Source organism: Peromyscus leucopus, chromosome 3, assembly GCF_004664715.2.
Source record: "Peromyscus leucopus breed LL Stock chromosome 3, UCI_PerLeu_2.1, whole genome shotgun sequence".
NCBI classification, from domain to species: Eukaryota; Metazoa; Chordata; class Mammalia; order Rodentia; family Cricetidae; genus Peromyscus; species Peromyscus leucopus.
Window position 1 is genome coordinate 149768446 of NC_051065.1, and position 20098 is coordinate 149788543.

The following is a 20098-nucleotide window of genomic DNA, read 5'->3' on the forward strand; positions in this document are numbered from 1 at the left end:
CTCAGGAGGCAGAGGCAGGCAGATCTTCGTGAATTCCAGGCCAGCCTGGACTACAGAGCAAGATCCAGGAAAGGCACAAAGCTACATAGAGAAACCCTGTCTCGAAAACAAAACAAAGCAAAACAAAACAAAAAGGGCAGGGTTTCTCTGTGTATCAGCCGACCCTAACTGTCCTGTCCCGGAACTCACAGGGATCTGCCTGCCTCTGCCTGTGCCTCTTGAGTGCTGGGATTAATGGTGTACATGTGCGTGTGTGCGTGCGTCCCGCTCTTCTCTTTTCTAAGCAAGATTTTCTTAATACTCCTCTCTCCCCAATATTTAGGGGTTCCTTACTTTCTCTAAAGCTTCCCTCTCTGCTGAACTGCTGCTTGTTGCCATGTGTCTGATTTCTATGCCAAGTTAAATGACATGGGGTTTTCCTTCTCTCCTCCATTCTCCTTGTTTGGGCAGCAGCTGAGGTTTTAAAACTAGGCTGCTCTGTGGGTTTTCTTTTAAACTATAAACAACTATAAACAAAACACCTCACACAGAGACACACACACAGACTACTGGGCATGGTGGTGCAGGCCTGTGATCCCAGCACTTGGAGATGGAGGTATGAGGATGTCAGGAGTTTGAAGTACAGCAAGAGTTCAGACTAGGGCAACCAAGATTGCTCTTCCAGGAAGGGCACCTCTGCCAAGCCTGAGGACGTGAGTGCGGCCCATGGACTCACAGTAGGAAAAAACTAACTCCTACAAGATCCCTCCCCCCATTAAAAACAAACAATTGGTAACAGCTTGTGCAAAGTCATGTTCTAATTAAATGAGCTTAAATAAAAAAGTTCCCAAAAGAGGCTGGGTATGGTAGCGCACACCTTTGATTCCAACACTGGGAGGCAGAGCCAGGGGGATATCTGTGAGTTTGAAGCCAGCCTACAAGCCTACAAAGTTCCAAGACAGCCAGAGTCAGAGAGATTCTGTCTCAAAAAAATGTTCCTAAGGAGCGTCTGTCTCACATGTAAGTTCCTTTTGGTTCTATAATCAGTAACTATGCTCTTGATACCTCTAGACCTAAAGGGCTTCAATCATCTCAAACTTGAGTAGTTTATGGGAGAGGCTTGCTATCACTTCATATATATCTTCATACTCTGTATGAAAAGATACTCATGACTTGATATACCGAAGTCAGGGGAAAAAGACATTGTAGATTACCTTGGTCATTCTCAGGCTCTTGTGTCTCACTGATATCCTGTGTGCTCCCAGGGTTGTCCAAAGCAGGCTTGGGGACTGACACACACACTGATGCTGCATGAGCTGCCTGTGGAAAGGGACCAGGTAACTGGGGAGGAGTGGGCTGGCGGGGGTGGTAAGGCACACCCGGGGGACAGACTCGGGAGGAGAGCTGTTGCATGGCGATCATTTCAGGACTGTCCATCATGGATTCCCCTCCTTGCACTCCCCGGAGGGCCTGGGAGGGTCCTCCAAACAGAGGACTTGGTGCTGGAGCTGGAGGTGGCTGCAACCGATGTCCAGCAGACTTACAGGCTGGTTGCATATACCCCGAGGAAGGAACTCCATGAGGTAGAAAGCTTGACTGTTTACTCCACTGGTTTGGTGGGATAGGTGGTCTCATCACTCGGGCATCCATCACATGGCCAAGGGTGTGAGGGTGGTGAGAGGGTCCTGGCCCCAGGTGGGGCTTCTCATCTGGCCCCAAACGTCCTGAGTTTGTAGCACCATGGTTCCCATTCCAGACAGCAGGGTGTACTCGATTCAGGTACTTGTATGAATGATAAATGTGACTGGGAGGAATTTCTGAGCTTTCAGGGAAGTCTGGGGGTCGGGCTGGAGTCCCACCATGCCTAGAAGGAATAAATCCTGCCTGGAATGGAGCTGGTGGATAAATGTTTCCATCTTGACTGGGACAATTCATCTGCCCAAGCTGCAAGGAGGGAGGCTGAGATCCCATATTGGAAAGGTGTGTTAGCCCCCCACACATCTTTTCTTTAGGAGCATTGAGTCGGGTTCCTCGGTGGTTACTTATTCCCACTGGAGCCTGGCAATAAAAAAGGTCAGAAGCAGCATTAATAACCACACTCACAGAACAAGACAGAACTGGAAAGACGCTTCACCTGTTGTGACCGATTTTTTTTAGTAGAGAAGAGGTTGAATTACATTTAATGTGAGGAGAGACTCTCTCTCAATCATGCCTGCAAAACTTTCCCAGCTGTCTTTTTGCAGACTGCTTACCTGTATAGCAAAGGGTGGGTGCTGCAAGGAATCTCCTGGGGATACCTCTGGGACTCGAGAGGAGCCATATAAGTTGGTGGGATCTGATCCTTGAAGAGAGCCAAATGTTCCTGGTGCTGCTGGCCTCTGGAGGCAGTGAATAAAGCAGAAAGGCAGATGAGGAAAGAGAGTCATCAGGGAAAGCAGGGGTTTCCTAAGGACTCATACTGATGCAACCCTGTCGCCACGAATAGCCCTAATCTCGAAGCAGCTTCTCTTTCCAGGAAAAAGACTGTGTTTCTCTTATCTTAAAAAACAAACAAACAAAAAAACACCTTCCCCACCAAAAATAGAGCCATTTTAAGCATTTTGGAACCAACCACATCCTAGAATAGTAATTTATTTATACATTTTTGAGGTAGGGTTTCATGAAGCCAGGCTGGTCTCAAACTTGCTGCGTGGCAGAGGATAACCTTGAACTTCTGGTCCTGTGGTCTCCATCTCTTAAGTGCTGGAAAGACCCTTCACCTAGTGGGACAGACTTTTCAGTAGAGAAGAGGCTGAGTAAGTTTAATGGGGTAAGAGCCCTAGCTTGGTGCACATGGTACAGGTTGGGACCACCACACCCATTATTATGCTGTGCTGGGGATCAATCACAAGACCTCATCCATGCTAGGCAAGCACTCTACCAACTGAGCTACAGGTCTAGTTCCTTATAAAGAAATCTCAATGTTTCAGACATAATATGTAGCCTATATACTGCGCTTCTGTGCTTTATGTCTTCTGCTTTTCTTTTTGAGACTGAGGTCTCACTATGTGACCCAAGGCTCGTCTCAAACTTAGCCTTCCAGAGTAGCCAGGAATATTGTAAGAACCATAACATCAGGCCTTTCTGATCCTAAGTTTTGCCCACTTTGAGAATACATGATTCAAAGGACTAGGAGAGAAGAGGGTCTAAATGACCATAGGAGATAGAGTATGCATGAGAAAAACCATCTCGTTTGTGAGGTAGACAGGACCACCAGTAGTTCAAGGCCAGCCTCAGCCTCCATTATTACAACAGCCAAGTCTGAAGCCATCTTTTGCTAAAAGAGACCCTGTCTCCAAGATCAAAACCAAAATAACCCATCTATGTCAGCGGTTCTCAACTTGTGTGCTGCGACCCAGGGGGTGTCGAACAACCCTTTCACTAGGGCTCACATACTAGATATCCTGTGTATCTGATATTTACCTTATGACTTTTAACAGTAGGAAAATTAGTTATGAAGGAGCAATGAAAATAATTTTATGGCTGGGGGTCACCACAACATGAGTATTAAAGGATTGCAGCATTAGGAAGGTAGAGAACCACTGCTCTAGGGTTATCTGAAGACCATACAAGTTACTAGCTCTCAGATTCCTACAAAAGCTGGCTTGGAGACAATGAATGCTAGAGGAGTTTTTCCTTACCATCTGGTTTAGAGGGGGTGCCTGGCTAGGCACTCTGCTACAGTGCAGGGGGTGGGGGAAACCTTGGCCATTTGATGTGCCCACCTCTGGAGGGAGCTGCATAGAGCTGTTACTCTGGTCATCCCCTGAGGAGGCAGCTCGGCGAGCAGGGGGCAGTGATTTCCCTCCATTCTCCACTGGTGCGTGCTTCCTGCTGGGCCCTTCTGAGTCTCTAGAGCGGGTCCAAACATGGCTTCCACTACTTCGACCAGCCCGACTCCTTCTTTTTTCCCGTTTTTCATCCTCTCTGATCCAAAATTCTTCATCTGTGTCTCCATCTTCACCAGGAAAATGCTTTGTCATGGCCCGATGAAAACACCGCTCTAAATTATCAGACATCTTGGTATACTCTAGAAGGAAGATATGAGGACTGATATCCAGGTACACATTTTACTAGAAGACATGGAAGACAATTATTGACAGTAATAAGGAAAGCTACTGTGCTAAAGCCTGATTTTAATTTACCTCTGGAGAATATTACACTGTAGAACGACAGACACAAGATAAAGATTTGGTTTCTTTTTAAGTATTCTGCTCAAGGCTGAATGTCTGTGACATAAAGGTGACTCGAGTATATTACCTCAAACTAGTAAAAATTTAATTCTTTTAAAGCTAAGTTACCCAAACTACTGAGCATTATAATTGAAACTGCTTTGTTTTTTAGGCTACAGTATTTGTGTTGATACATGAATAGTCCTGAGTTTCAGGGTCATTAGAAAGACATGACATGGCCAGGCGGTGGTGGCGCATGCCTTTAATCCTAGCACTTGGGAGGCAGAGGCAGGCAGATCTCTGTGAGTTCGAGGCCAGCCTGTTCTACAGACTGAGATCCAGGATAGGCACCAAAGCTACATGGAGAAACATGGTCTCAAAAACAAAAAAACCCACAAAAAAACAAACAAACAAAAAAGTTATGATGCCATTTTTCAAAACTCTTTAAGACCAAGGATGCTACACAGTGGAAGAGTGCTTGCTGAGCATTCAGGAAGCATTAGATTCCATCTCCTGTGGATACCAAATAGCTTGAGTTCAATCTTGTCTGTAGCAAAGAAGCCCAGGACAACCTAGACCAGACCTCTGCTAGACTGTTTATCCAGAAGGCTAGACCAGATTTCCTGGGGCATTGTTGACACAGCTGGAACAACAAATCCCATAGCCTTTAGTATACATTCTGTTGTAGTCCTAAGGCAAAATAAAAACCCAGCAGGGTGGCACACCTGAGATTCTAACACTTGGCAATCAAAAGTTCAAGGTAGAGGTGGAGAGGTGCCTCAGAGGTTAAGAGCACTTGTTACTCTCACAAAGACCTGGGTTTGGTTCCCAGCACCCATAGTGTGGATTATAACCATTCATAACTCCATTTCTAGAGGATCCAGCACCCTATTCTAACCTCCGAGGGTACCAGACATACATGTGGTGTACATTAAAATACTCATGCACACTTAAAAAAAAAATCCAAGGTAAGCTTGGGCTACAGAGACTATCTGAAAACAGAAAACAAGAGTGAAATCAGAAGGAAGATGTGCGTGTCTAGAGAGCATGTCACCCCACTGCAACAACAGCGCAGAAGACACATGTCCACCTACCACTGCTGTCCATCCCACTGTAACAACAGTGCAGAAGACACACGTCCACCTACCACTGCTGTCCCCGTTGTATTTCCGACAATTCCTGAACATGGTCTTCATGTCATTTACAAATTCCTCCTTGGTACAATATAAACCTCCATTTAATTTCTTCTCCATGCTTGAAATATCCATGGGGATCTACAACAGGACACGTATCACTTTAATTAAAGCATGCTATAAAGGACACAGGACTACAAGTTGGGAGAAAGAACTGACACATGTTTGAGGACAGTCTGTGCTACAGGCTGAGTTCCAGGCCAGCCTTGGTAACAGACAGAGCAAAGCCTTGTCTCAAAACAAGACAAAACCAAGAAGCTACTCACCACCCCTAAATCAGTTTCTAGGAGAAAAAGGAATCCTGGCATTTTAACTTCTCAAAAATTTGGTATAGCAGAGAGTATTGGTACACACCTTTAATCCCAGCACTCTGGAGGCAGAGGCAGGCCAATCTTTCTGAGTTTGAGGCCAGTCTGGTCTACATATCAAGTTTCAGACTAGCCGAGGAGACATGGTACCCTGTCTTAAAATAAAACCAAACCAAACTTAACAAAGAGTTGTGTGTTTGTTTGTGTCCGCCCATTCAGCAGTCCTGACTTTAAAGAGGACATAAAAGCAAGAGAAAAATAAACAAACAAACACCCAATAATGTTAGAGTTTGGATATGAACTGACTTCATAGATCCTTGAGTTTGAATAGTTGGTCTTCCAGCTAGTGGTCTGCTTTATGCGGCTGTGGAACCTTTTGGAGTTGGGCCTACTTGGAGGGAGTGGGCCACTGTGGGCTGGGTCTTATGAGTTATACCCTGCGCCAGTTCAGGCCCTAAGTTCTAGTTGGCCACCAAGATGTGAACAAGCTCCTAGTACTGAAACCAGAGCTATCTGCTACCATAAACTCTACCCTTTGAACTGTGAGCCAAAACAGGTACTTGGTCACTATGATAGAAAAATGATTAATATAAAACCCAAGCAAGATACACATGCTTAAGTACAATTTCAAAGATACCTTAATAATCTGGTAATAGTTGGGGGCATAAGATTCATCCACAGGTTCCAAGAAGGGCCAGGAATCCTTGTGAGCCTTTACCACATCTAGAACTGAAAGCCAAAGAAGAGAACATAACTGACACATTCCCATGAAAAGATGTTCGTCAGAAATACAAGAGCTGAGAACAGTAACTAACCTTTATACATGGCAGTGAAATCATCATCCAGCTCAAAGCTGTGAAGCACAAGACAAGACAGTTAACCTAACCACCAATCAGACTGAGCAGAGTGGTATCTACGCCCGTGAGGTAAGCCCAACACTGACCCACTCACTGAGACAACCTGAGGATGGCAATGGTGACGGGAGTGGAAAAGAGGACTATCAGATTTCCCATCTATACAATGAAGAGTTGGCCTAAGTGATTCACAACTTTATTATGACTTGTAATTACTAACCAGGATTTTTTTTGCTTTTTAATTAATTAATTAATTAATTCATTTATTGGTTTTTCGAGACAGGGTTTCTCTGTGTAGCTTTGCGCCTTTCCTGGAGCTCACTTGGTAGCCCAGGCTGGCCTTGGACTCACAGAGATCTACCTGGCTCGGGACGGCTATTTATTTATTTTTATAAAGACAGAGTATCATTATACAGTCCAGACTAACTCAAATTCCAGATTCTATCATGATATTGTATTCCCCGAAATACTGTGTACCCTAATAAACTTATCTGGGGTCAGAGAACAGAACAGCCACTAGATACAGAGGCCAGAAAATGGTGGCACATATACCTTTAATCCTAGCATTCCAGAGGCAGAGATCTACCTGGATCTCTGTGAGTTCAAAGCCATACTGGAAACAGCCAGGTGTGGTAACAAGAGCCTTTAATCCCAGGAAGTGATGGCAGGGAGCAGAAAGGTATTTAAGGCATGAGGACGAGGAACTAGAGCCTGGTTAAGCTTTTAGGATTTTGAGTAACCATTCGGCTGAGATTCATTCTGAATGAGGACTGAGAGGCTTCTAGTCTGAGGAAACAGGATCAGCTGAGGAATCACCTTGATTGGCAAGGTGAGGTGGCTGTGGCTTTTTCTGCTTCTCTGATCTTCCAGCATTCACCCCAATACCTGGTTCCACATTTGTTTTTATTAATAAGACCATTTAAGATTTGTGCTACAAGATTCTGCCACAGCTTCTACAGAAATGTGCTACCATGCCTGACTGGAAGTAACTACTGTTCTGTGTTTTTTTTTTTTTTTCCAATTTTTTGAGACAAACCCTAGCTGTCCTGGAATGCCCTGTCTAGGCCAGGTTGGCCAGGAATTCTGCCTCCTGAATGCTAAAATTAGAGTGTACGCCACCACACCCAGCACTATGTTTTTTTAACATTAAAATGGTGAGTCCACGGCCTCCTACATAGGCTGTTACAAGAAATGAGAGAAGTACTTTTCTAAAACTAAGAATTGTATTTTATTTGTTTTGTTCGAGACAAGGTTTCTCTGTGTGGCCCTGGCTGTCCTTGAACTCTGCCTCCCGAGAGCTGAGACTAAAGGTGTGCACCACCAGTCACACCAGTGTGGATGCACTCAGAGGCCAGAGGCTTAGAATCCCTGGGGCTAAAGGCACTTATGAGTTGCCACATGGGTGCTAGGAATCAAACTCCAGCGACCCTAAAAGACTAGCAAGAGAAATCTAAAAGAGCCATCTGGAGAAATGCTTTTTAAAAATTATACTTATTTGTTGTGTGTGTGTGCATCATGGCCCATGTGTGGGGATCAAAGGACAACTGTAATGATCGGTTTTCTCCCTGCACCAGGTGGGCCCCAGGGATCCAACTCAGGTCATCAGGCTCAGCAGCAAGGGCTTTCAGGGAGAAGTGCTTACTAGTGTGACCAGCTGCAATGCTGCCGTTATTAGATACTCACAGGTCCTTGGTCTTCTTTTCTCCCCTCATAGGAGAATTTGCGTCCAAATGGGAGAGTTCTGGGGGTAGCTCCTTGCCTTGAGCCAGCAACCATGCTCGCTCTTCCCTGAGCTTCCTCCTCTTAGCTCGATCTATACCCAAGACACAAACACAGTCCACGTGAGCATTTGCACTTGCCGTTCCCTGGGCCTTCTGTGAGCCCACCTCAGTTACAGTAAGTGCTACATCAGACAGAATCTGTGGTGATTCCAGTTAAATGTCACTTTAAACATTAAACTCTTTTTGCTTTGTTTTTGTTTTTTTTTTTTTTTTTTTTGAGACAGGGTTTCATGTAACAGATTAGCCTCAACCTTGCTACAAGACTCTTGATTCTGTCTGATTCTTCCAAGTGCTAGGATCACACGAATCTACTTTCTTCTTCTAAGCACTCAATACAATATTTATTTATAATTTCCACAAAAAGAATAACCTACTTGTTCATTACCATATACCTAAAACAATGCCTTGCACAGAATGGGTCCATAAAAAATGTCACTTTGAAGAAGTGTCTCAGCTGGGTGTGGTTATTCACACCTATAATCAGAGTGCATGGCAGGCTGAGGCAGTAGGGTTGCTACAAATTCTAGGTTAACCTGGGGCACATAATGAGACTATGTCAGAGGGGGAGGGAGGGAGGAAGAAACAGAGAGACAGAGACACACACAAAGAGAAATATCTTGTAACGTAAGTACTGCTCATCTTAAAAAAAAAGTCTTAAGGAGAGGGAGAGAGAAAGGGAGAAGGACAAACAGAGAGAAAACCATTGGTTTTCATTAAATACTGTATACATTAAAACAGATTCAGCTGGTAAATACTACTGCTATTTAAGAACGCAACTAAAGTTGTTATGCTTTTAAAACTATAGACAAGCACTTGAAAGGGAAAGGCAGGTGGATCTCTGTGAATCCAAGGCCAATCTGGTCTACATTATGATGTCCATATCAGCTATGGCTACAGAGAGACCCTGTCTCAAACAAATTAAAAGGAAAACAAACAAACAAACAAAGAAATAAATATGGGCGGTGGTGGCGCACGCCTTTAATCCCAGCACTTGGGAGGCAGAGGCAGGCGGATCTCTGTGAGTTCGAGGCCAGCCTGGGCTACCACGTGAGTCCCAGGAAAGGTGCAAAGCTACACAGAGAAACCCTGTCTCGAAAAATTAAAAAAAAAAAAAAAAAATTAGCAACTTTAGCAGGAAAGTTGTTCAAAATGAGTTCAATGTCAGTCTGAGCTACATGCAACCCTGTCAAAACAATAAAACAAAACACCCAAACAAAAACCCTTCTTAAGCACCTATGAAAGCAGTTGCCAGTGTCTTAGTACCTGTTTAAAATGATATATAAAGGTGTGTAGGACACAGCAGAAGTCTACATCAAAGCAAGGTCCTCAAAAGCACACTGAGAAGGACAACTACAAGTGGCTGTGGACAGGATGTAAGGGAGCAAGACTGAAAACAGAATACAAGACATCAAAACAGAAAGTCCAAAACAGCTGAGATAAAGGATGATCTGGCCTTGACTGCCAAGTGGATTGCTCTCAGCCTGGAGCCTCTCCATACCTTCCACTGCCTTGACCTTTTCCTCCAGTTCCCGCTTCCTCTCCTCTTTCAGCATCTGCTCCTGCTCCTTCTTCTGCACCGCCAGCAGGAGTTGCCGCTCCTCCTCCTCCTCCTTGCGCTTCTGTTTCTCCATCTTGGTGAGCATGGGAGTCTCCTGTAAGGAGCCAACAAGTGCACAGAAGTCAAAAGACCACACAGAGCAGTTCTTCTCTGAGTTAAGAGCTAGTTTACTGAACTCAAAAGATAGTAGTAGTCACAGGATTTAAACCTCAAATACAGACTTCTTTTATTATGTGTGAAATGTGTGTACCAATGTATAAAAATACACAAATGTTAAAATATAATGGGAGGTACATACCAGAACCATAGCACTGAGGATTATGAGTTTGAGGTTAGCCCAGTTTAAAGACCCTTTCTTCTCAGGAGGCAAAAAGACCCTTTTTACTCAGGAGGCAGAGGCAGGCGGATCTCTGTGAGTTCAAGACCAGCCTGGCCTATAAATTGAGTTCTAGGACAGTCAGGGCTACACAGAGGGACCCTGTCTTGAGGAAAAACAAAAACCAAAAACAAATCAACAACACTCTCTCTGAGAAAACTGAACATGATGTGCACAATGGTGCACATCTACCACCATCATTCCGGCCCCACAAGAGTGTGTGAGTGTGTGTGCATATTCATGACAAATTGCAGCAAGTGGCACTTGTTTGTAACAGCTAACTTAACAGAGAAAAGACACAAGAACCTTCCACAGCCAGTTCTCTCAAGTGTTACACTGTAGAAAACGTGCTCGTAGTTCTGTGGGAACAAAGATGACCACAAATGATTATTTACAGTAGTTACATTAACACTTCAACTGCTTTTGATTAAATTCTTTATTTCCTCTCGTGCGCTTTTTTAAATAAATAATCTATTTACTTTTATTTCATTTGTATTAGTGTTTTGCCTGCATGTATGTCTGTGTGAAGGTGTCAGATCTTGGAGTTAGAGACAGCTGTGAGCTGACATGTGGGTGCTAGAAATTGAACCCGAGTCCAATCAGTGTTTTTAACTGCTGAACCATCTCTCCAGCCCTCTTTTGTGGCTCTTAAAACCAGTTTAAAGATTTACATTTACTGGGGCTAGAGAGACAGCTCAGAGGTTAAGAGCACTGGCTGCTCTTCCAGAGGTCCCGAGTTCAATTCTCAGCAACCTCATGGTGGCTCACAACCATCTATAATGAGATCTGGTGTCCTCTTCTGGCAAGCAGACATACATGCAGGCAGAACACTATACATAATAAATAAATCTTTAAAAAAAAAAAAAAAGATTCACATTTACTTTGTGTGTTTTATCTATGTGAGTGTATGCATGTGTGCAAGGGTGTCCCTCAGAGACCAGAAAAGGGTATTGGATCTCCTGGAGTTATCCATGTGGATCCTGGAAACTCAACTGGGATCTTACAGTAGACCAGGAAATGCTCTAACTGCTAAGCCATCTCTCTGGCTCGCTTGAAAAAATTTAGATTCACACTTGACTCAGGATTTGGACAAGGTTTTATCTAGGGAGTGGGTGGACTTTTCAATGGCTGTCTTACTAATTTTGTTTGAGACTGAGTCTCATACAGTCTAGGCTGGCCCAGAACTCCTGGTCCTCCTGCTGCTAACCTCCCAACGGTTAGGTTAACAGATGTCACCACACCTGGTTTGATGTCTTATTATTTAGCTACTTATTTATTTATTGTGTGTGTGCCATAGTGTGGATGTGCAAGTTAGGAAAATTTGTAGAAGTTGGTTCTCTCTTTCCACCTTCTGGGTCCCAGGAATTGAAATCAGGTCATTATGTTTGGTGGCAAGTGCTTTTACTCAATGAACCCTCTTGCTAGTCCACTGTCATAACTTAAATTCTTTTAGCCTTACTTCAAGGCCAACTTGGGCTACACAACAAGATCTGGCCTCAAAAAGCCAAAGCCAAACCAAACAAAAAAATGGATTTTCCTTCCCCACGAAAGGAGTCTACAATGTGGGAATCTAGTCCACACGACACTGTTATTTACTGTTATTCAGCAGAATAAACGAAGTGCTCTACAATCTTTTAAAAAATAACAGCAGGCAATCTGCCTACTGTGAGCTGGCAGGGGAGTCTCTGAGTATTGGACCTGGTCATCGCCTCCTACATAACTGTCAGTCAGTGTGCCAGTTAGGTTTCTGCTCCGGGGACTGAAGCCAGTCATTCAGGACGGGAGAAGCTTACTTACTTAAGGGGCTGTCACCACCACATGGCCTATGTCACCCACATGGCAGGTCTGTGGGGCCACTGTCTTGATTAATAATTGATGTCGGAGGGACGAGCTGATTGTGAGCAGTACCACCCCTGGGATGGCGAGCCTGCGTTGTGTAAGAAAATAAGCTGATGGGCCATGGAGTAAATGGACTCCCTCAGTTGTCCTCTGATCTCCCACCAGTGCTGACACATGCACACCCCCACCCCAAACACAATAAATCAATGTAAAAAAATTATTTCTATTAATAAAAAAAGTGAGAAATAGTCACTAAAGATTGGCTCTAGCTGGGTGATGGTGGTGCACGCCTTTAATCCCAGCACTCGGGAAGCAGAGGCAGGTGGATCTCTGTGAGTCTGAGGCCAGCGTGGTCTATAGAGCGAGATCCAGGACAGGCACAAAGCTATACAGAGAAACCCTGTCTCGAAAAACAAAAAAAAACAAAACCAAAAACAGCAAAAAGATTGGATCTAGCAGACAAACACAGAAACTTCTAATTTTCCTTTTTCCACTTCCTAAATGATATGATTATATAGATGCTCACCATGCCTGGCATAGTGAATTGTTTTAAAAATCTATTACTATAAGCACCAGGTATTGTGGTGCGTGCCTTTAATCCTAGCATTTCGGAGACAAAAAGCAGGAAGATCTATGTAATTCTGAGGCCAGCCTGGTTTATACTTTAAGTTCCAGGCCTGCTGAGCTACAGGGTGAGACTGTAACTGATAGGGGTGGGGTGGTACGTTAATATACACGCTAAGCATTCTGGACATTAACAGCTAGTAACCTGAATTGATAGCATCTTAAACCCAAACTTGAAAGTTCTCCAAATCTTTTGCCAACTGAGGTAAGAACCGACACTGCCTTTGCCTGACTGTGGCTCTGTCATGGAGTTATGACCCCTCCCTCTAATTTTGATTTCTGAGTCTCACAATGTAGTCCTGTGTAGATCATGGCAGCCTCTAACTATCAGTGAGCATCCTGCTCCTGCCTCTGATGTTAGGATTACAGGAAGAGCAACCATGCCAGGCAGAATTCTACCTCTATTTTTCATTCCCTCTGTTCTCAGATCCCTATCTGGAATCACTTCCACACTTAGCATTGACAGGATGGGTGACCTGTTTCCTCATGCAAATCTCTCTACAGCTACTTCACAGAAGTGATACCTGAAAAACACATCTGGGGGTTTGAGGAGACCCATGCTCCACACCAAAAATCTGTCTGCAAACCTCTTGTGCTTATTTTCAGAATGCTTCCATTTTAAGACAAAACATGTGCTCATGAGAGAACCTAAGCAAAGGGTTACTCCTCCCTGTTGGGACTCATTTCTTTTAAGATTTTATTTTTATTTTATGTGCATTTTTGCCAGCATGTATGTATATGCACCTCATGCCTGTGAAAAACAGGGCATCATAACCCGCCCCCCTCAACTGGCACTGACATGTGGGTGCTGGGAACCAAAATCAGGTCCTTTAAAATCCAAGTCCTCTGAAGAGCAGCCAGTGCTCTTAACTGTTGAACTCTCTAAGTCTCAGGACTCACTTCTGTTTTAACTATTAAAGAACCCATGGCTGGTAAAAGGCACTTGCTATTAAACCTGTTGTTGCTGTTACATGGTCTTAGTCATGTAGCCATCTCTCCAGCCTCTCAGACAGTCTCCCATTGCAAATATTTCCCCTGTAATAGAAGTCAGCTGAGTGTGGTACCATAGAAGTGGATTACCATCAGGAGGCTGAGGCAGGAAAATCACTGAATGTTCAAGTCCACACTGGATGTTCAAGTTCCAGAACAGTCAGAGCCACCTAGTGAGATCCCATCTCATAAAAACAGAGAAAAGTAAGTGGCAGGTGCAAATGCTATAGTGGTTGGTGTGTGAATGCCTTATAGGTAAGAAAGAGACCTACTAGGATCCTGGCGGCATCTTAATGAGATGCTAACAAGGAGCCACTGTGAAATCCTCCAAAGAATTACTAACTACAACTCTAGTTGAGGCAGCGCCCAAGCTCTGTACTCCAAGGCACAGGTCCAGATTCACTCTTATCCTTGCCACCAGGAGTATACCTGAGATGACACCATCATAAACACCCACTAAGGCCTACTGACAAAAATACCTCAGCAGCCCTATCCCAGGCTTATCAGTGTCTCTGCACTAATATTTTCCCCAGAAGCTACAATTAAAAGACTCTATGAGGCAATTAACACGGGACTCCTGGGTGGTTGGGTGCTTGCATACATAAAAGGCATCAAAGGACAAAAGACTTTCTGCTCTGAAAACAAAAGTCAGTTTCTCCAGGATAGCATGTGTCAAAACACAAACTATATAGGGTAGTTTCCTTTACTTTAAACTAACAACAGAATTTAAAAACAACCCCTATAAAGAAGAAAAGAAGTAAGAGTGGCCAAAAGTTAGACTTCTGCTTGCAGCCACGACAAGGTTTTAGTGGTGATGAGACTGCCAGGCAATCTGAGGTGTGAGTTAGGGCATGGAGGACTCCCTGAAGCAGGTTCAAGGCAATAAAGCGGTAAAAAGAACCTACAAGATAGGAGGAGCTGGAAAGTACTCAGAACTAAACTGGGTACCAGCAACAGAAGGCAGTTCCTCCCAAGCTAAGGACTACCAGGGAGGAGGTGGCAAGCCAGTCACTGCGGAATTGTCTACTAGGAAGTATGTAAGGGTTAAAAAGGAGCCAGGTGTGGTGGTGTGCACCTCCTAGCACTCAGGTGTCTAAGGCAAAGTTGTGAGTTTGAACAAGCCTGGCCTGCTTATGCAATACTTTGTTTCAAACAAACCAAAATAGAACTGTAAAAACTAATTAATGCACCTTCATTATTTATGTGAGGGAGGGGGAGGGTTGAGAGAATCCCACTCCAGGTTGACCTTAAATTTATGATCCTCTTGAACTTTTGCTTTCCACAACAGTAGGACTTATGATATTATGTTTGGCCTAAAGGAAAATAAAGTCAATAAAAATTTACAAAGAGCTCAAGGTCTCTGCTATAGCACCATGTTGACATTTTCATTTAAGAGCCACAAAAACATAACTGCAAGGCAAAAGAGAACTCCCGACTTCACAAGCTAGCACAAGACACAGTGACAGAGCGAACACTGTGACCTGAGGTAACGTTTTGTGTGACTACTAACCTCACTACATGCAATGGAACATAGTGCCAGGAGATAAACAGAAGGGAAGAGAATATGATAGCCAGGCTCTGAGAAGACGACAAGCAGACTAGCAACATGCTACAAAAGCCTTCTGGACAGATGCAGTGGCCTCCTGCCACCTTCCTGGACCGGAGACAGGTAAGGGGGCAGCCTTCCCAAACCTTCACCTTTCACTGCACTCACAGGTGCGTGCTCACCAGCCTACCCAGTGAGTAAAAAGTACACCTGTCACGTCCCGCAGCACCACACTAGCTCAAACCACGAGCATTTCATGTGTGCCACCAGTCAAAACCACAGACAGACCTGGCTCTTAGGTCCTCCTTGGAAACACTGGTAGTTTTTAATCGAGCTGTTGCCCCCAACTTTTGTTCCCATCTGATGAAGGCTCTTCTCCAGTACAGAATGTGAATGCTTTCCTGCCCTGCATCTTAGGAGACAGTGATCAACTAGACTTCCTGGCAAGCACTTCGCTCTTAAGCAGCTCATCTTGCCTGAGACAGCTTCAGGTAACAGCCGCCTCATTTCTCCCTACTGAACACAGTGTAAGAGCTGGGAGACTCCAGAAATTAGTGTTCTACATTTTCCTACAATATATCACAACATGACGGCCACATCCAAATATACTCTGTTCTTTGACCATACTATTCCACTTTCTGCCTTGGAGCTTTTGTTTATATTGCTCCTGTTGTGAGGAAGCCCCCAGGCTTTAATTCCACACCCAATGCCCACCATCAGAATTCTAGCCATCCCACACACTAAGGCCAAACACCCCTGGTCTGCTTAAAGCACCCTTTCTTTGCCTGCCTTCAATTTTCTCCATCTTTGCACTCATGAACTTCTTATATCTATCACAAAACTTATTCATATCTATGTTAGATTGAATATGTGCCTGTCATATGTTGTATGATATATGATATAAGAATGTCACCCAATCTTCCATTTTTCTAACTTCTTTTCCCAGAAAAACACCATACCTATAAGAATCTTTCTTGAAGCTGGGCAGTGGTGGCCCACAACTTTAATCCCAGCACTCAGGAGATAGAGGGAGGAAGATCTCTTAAAGAGTTCGAGGCCAGCCTGCTCTACAGAGTGAGTTCCAGGACAGCCAAAGCTACACAGAGAAACCCTATCTCAAAAAATCAAACAAACAACAACAACAAACCAATCACAAAAACAAAAACCATTTGAGATTAAGATTTTTTAAGGGCATAATAAGTAGGAATAAAAGCATATGAAATGAAATGAACTACTCTTTTCAAATACACTTTTTTACTCTCAGACACACTCACCTCTAGCTTGATGGATTTGATGGACAGATGGTCAGACATAAACCTATGTTGCAATTCTGGCTTTGTGCGCTGTGGACGTTTTCCCTACAGTCAGAAGTGAGGAAAAGAAAGGAAAAGATAGATTAGGGTGTTCTCAGCTACAGCTACTGCTGCAGCCATTGCCGCCACCACCAGCAGAATGGCCATCGAGGCACACCAGTAACTCATTTATCTAATAGGGGACCAAAGGTGTCCATCTTTTAGGACGATAAGGGAAAACAAGTATTCAGCTGGGTAAGGTACTAAGCCAGTATATTTTCTTAACAAGAGGCAATTCAAAAGCCACTGACAACCACGCATTTCCTATGAAAATCCATCACTGGCAAGAGAGGTTACAACCTTAGGAGAACTTTCTCTAGCTGGATGTGATAGGCACACATATAACCTCAGCATTTGGTTGGCTAAGGGAGGAGGATTCTGAATTTTAGGCCAGCACTGTCTCAGAAAACCCCAAACACCACCACCAAAAACCAAACGAAACCAAACCAAAAATCCAAAACCCCAAAAATCCTCTTCAAATGACAAAGAGCAAACTATTTTATCACATTCACCTGAGGGGATGGTTCTGAAAGAAGCACAAGGAGCACCTGACTCAGATGGTCTTTAAAGGCAGGCAGAGATGGCTGGCTCAGAGCGCCTGCCATCAGGTCTTGAGACACACATGGTGCACTGTGACACACACACACACACACACACACACACACACACACACACACACACACACACACGCACTGTGGGGGATTTGGTTCCAGAACTGTTTAATACAAAGTCTTAACTTCCTGAACAGTAAGTAAATTAAGGGAGGAAAAACACAACCCTCTCCATGACAACAAGGACTGGTTCAGACAGTTTAGACACACTGCAAATACAGCGTTTCTGTTTTTAAGATGGAATACGCAGTTCCCAGAGGAAACACAATCACAAGTACCAGAGAGGTCACGATCATCTACCCTCTTCAAGTTCTTCTTCAAAGCTCCCTAGACAGTCTCTTCCTCAACAAGCCCATAAGCATCTCATCTCTTCCACTTGAGATGTAACGCCAGCACATCATGTTTCAAAAGGAAATCTTGCCAACTTACCATGCAAAAGCACAAGAAGCTAATACCAATTCACTTCAACTTTGTCACATTATATGGAAGAGGTAGATGCTGCTCCTGATACAGAGGGTGATCCTTTCCTGCATATACTGCCACCAGCTTTCCCACTTCAAATGTATGGAAAGAAATCTGACTACCTCTGCCTCTCAAATGCAAAGAGTGGATAAAATCTGTGCATCAGCACACCCATCTACTTTCATCTTTTGTGTACATACATTTAAATGTTTATAAGCCACCATCCACCAACAAACACTTTCAGTAGTCTACACCCACGTTTGTTTTCTTTTTTTACAGTGAACATGTGTCAAATGTTTTACTGAACTAAATAAAAAAACTGAGGTGGGGGAACAGGGCAACAAACAGAACATTAGACAAACTGGCTCATTTTAGTCAAAGGAGTCAATGTCAGGATATGTCCCTGGCCTAGCCATTAAGCTGGATAATTTCCAGCAACACTGTAGTTTATAACTATTGGTAGTTATGTTTTTTAAAGATTTATTTATTTATTATTTATTTATTTATTATTTATTTATTTATTTATTTATTACACAGATGAGGGCACCAGATCTCATTACAGATGGTTGTGAGCCATCATGTGGTTGCTGGGAATTGAACTCAGGACCTCTGGAAGAACAGCCAGTGCTCTTAGCCTCTGAGTCATCTCTCCAGCCCCCGGTTGTTATGTTTTTTGCAAGACAAAAATAATTTGCAATTCTATAAAATCTATGTCTCAATAGATGTCTGTAGGTTAGCGTATAAATCCAATCTTTCAAATATAATTAAAAATAAATGATAGTACTAATTCTGTATGTTCTTCAAGGTAATCTTTAACTATTACAAGGTTACCTACCATTTGCTTTAACAATTTGATAATGTTTGTATAAAACTCTATTATACTATAGTATTTATAAGCAAAAGCTGAGGAGTAACGATATAAATTTTTTTTTTTTTTTGAGACAGGGTTTCTCTATGTAACAGCCTTGGCTGTCCCGGAACTTGCTCTGTAGACCAGGCTGGCCTGGAACTCACAGAGATCCACCTATGGAAGCATTCAGCTTTAAGTGTCCACAGTTCACCGACTCCAGGGTACCTTACCAGGGAATTTTCTGCGATCTGTTCATGAACACCTCTTAAACTTTCATTTGACTTATTTTCAGTAAATCTAATCTCTTACACACACTTGAAAATCAAAAGCACTCTTGAGTCAAGCCTCATTTAACCTTTTCCCTTACCCCAACTTGACAGCCAAGTTTTCAGGACTAACAGTTTTCTGGGAGCAGGCTGGAGCCCTTGCTTGGCATGATCTTGCTGTGTAGACTAGATTGCCCATGACAATGCCTCTGTCATTCAAGTGCGAGAATTAGTTGTGCTCCCCAGCTTCAATTTTTAAAAGATTTTTTTTTGTTTGTTTGTTTTTCGAGACAGGGTTTCTCTGTGTAGCTTTGCACCTTTCCTGGAACTCACTTGGTAGTCCAGGCTGGCCTCGAACTCACAGAGATCCACCTGGCTCTGCCTCCCAAGTGCTGGGATTAAAGGCATGCGCCACCACCGCCTGGCCAATTTTTAAAAGTTTTTATTTTAAAATTATTACTGTTAAGTGTGTGAGGTTGTGCACATGCCTGCAGAGGTCAGTGGATGACTTTCAAGAATTATTTTTCTCCTTCCACAGTGGGTTCCAAGATTTGAATTCTGGTTGCTAGGTTTATGTAGTGTTTTTACCCACTGAGCAATCTCAAGATAGCCCAATAATTAAAAAATAAATTGAAATTACATCTTATTACTTATTGTGCATGCATGTATGTATTTGGGTGTGTGTGTGTTTGTGTGCATGTGATGATGAAAGCCAGGCTTAGGGGCACACAACTTTATTCCCGACATACAGCAGGTAAAGGCAGGAGGATCTCTTTGAATTTGAGGCCAGACAGGGTTGCATAGCAAGATTATCTCAAAATGAAATCCCCCAAACAGGGGTTAGAGATGGCTCATCATTAGGAGCACTGGCTACTCACTCTCCCAGGTGACCCAGGTTCAATTCCTAACACTCAGGATGGCTACAACTACCGAGTAACAACAGTTGCAGGGAACCCAACATCCTCTTTTAACTGCCATGAGCACTGCACAGACATGGCGCACAGGCATACGTATAGGCAAAAACATCTACTGACATAAAAATAAAGACATAATCAGAAAAGCTGTGATCAGCAGCATGAGATTCCCACAAGGTATGGCCTATTAATATTCTATCACATAGTATGGTTGGTGAAATCACCTGACATTCCACCCTCTTTTAACAATTCCATGTAATTCTGCCTTAATTATCCACAACCTTAGTGTGTGTGTGCATGTGTGTGTGCACACACTTACACACTTATTTGCACAAGCTGGAGTATGTAGAAGGTTAACTGTGGCTGTGACTCTCTCTGGTAATA

The 20098-nt window shown here is 43.5% G+C and overlaps 1 protein-coding gene across 4 annotated transcripts in view; it reads right to left on the reverse strand.

Annotated features, from left to right (window-relative positions):
- LOC114700741 (cat eye syndrome critical region protein 2 homolog) overlaps positions 1–20098 on the reverse strand; it is a 120035-nt gene that overhangs the window by 10880 nt on the left and 89057 nt on the right. For 2 of the 4 annotated variants that reach the window (XM_028880441.2, XM_028880440.2), the window contains exons 8-16: positions 16534–16617; positions 9825–9978; positions 8229–8358; positions 6507–6544; positions 6329–6420; positions 5338–5464; positions 3660–4048; positions 2232–2357; positions 1194–2037 (exon numbers count right to left, since the gene is read on the reverse strand). In XM_028880441.2, coding sequence (XP_028736274.1) covers positions 1194–2037; positions 2232–2357; positions 3660–4048; positions 5338–5464; positions 6329–6420; positions 6507–6544; positions 8229–8358; positions 9825–9978; positions 16534–16617 — 1984 coding nt within the window. The remainder of the gene's footprint in view (positions 1–1193; positions 2038–2231; positions 2358–3659; positions 4049–5337; positions 5465–6328; positions 6421–6506; positions 6545–8228; positions 8359–9824; positions 9979–16533; positions 16618–20098) is intronic. The other 2 variants (XM_028880442.2, XM_028880443.2) reach the window with 2 other exon arrangements.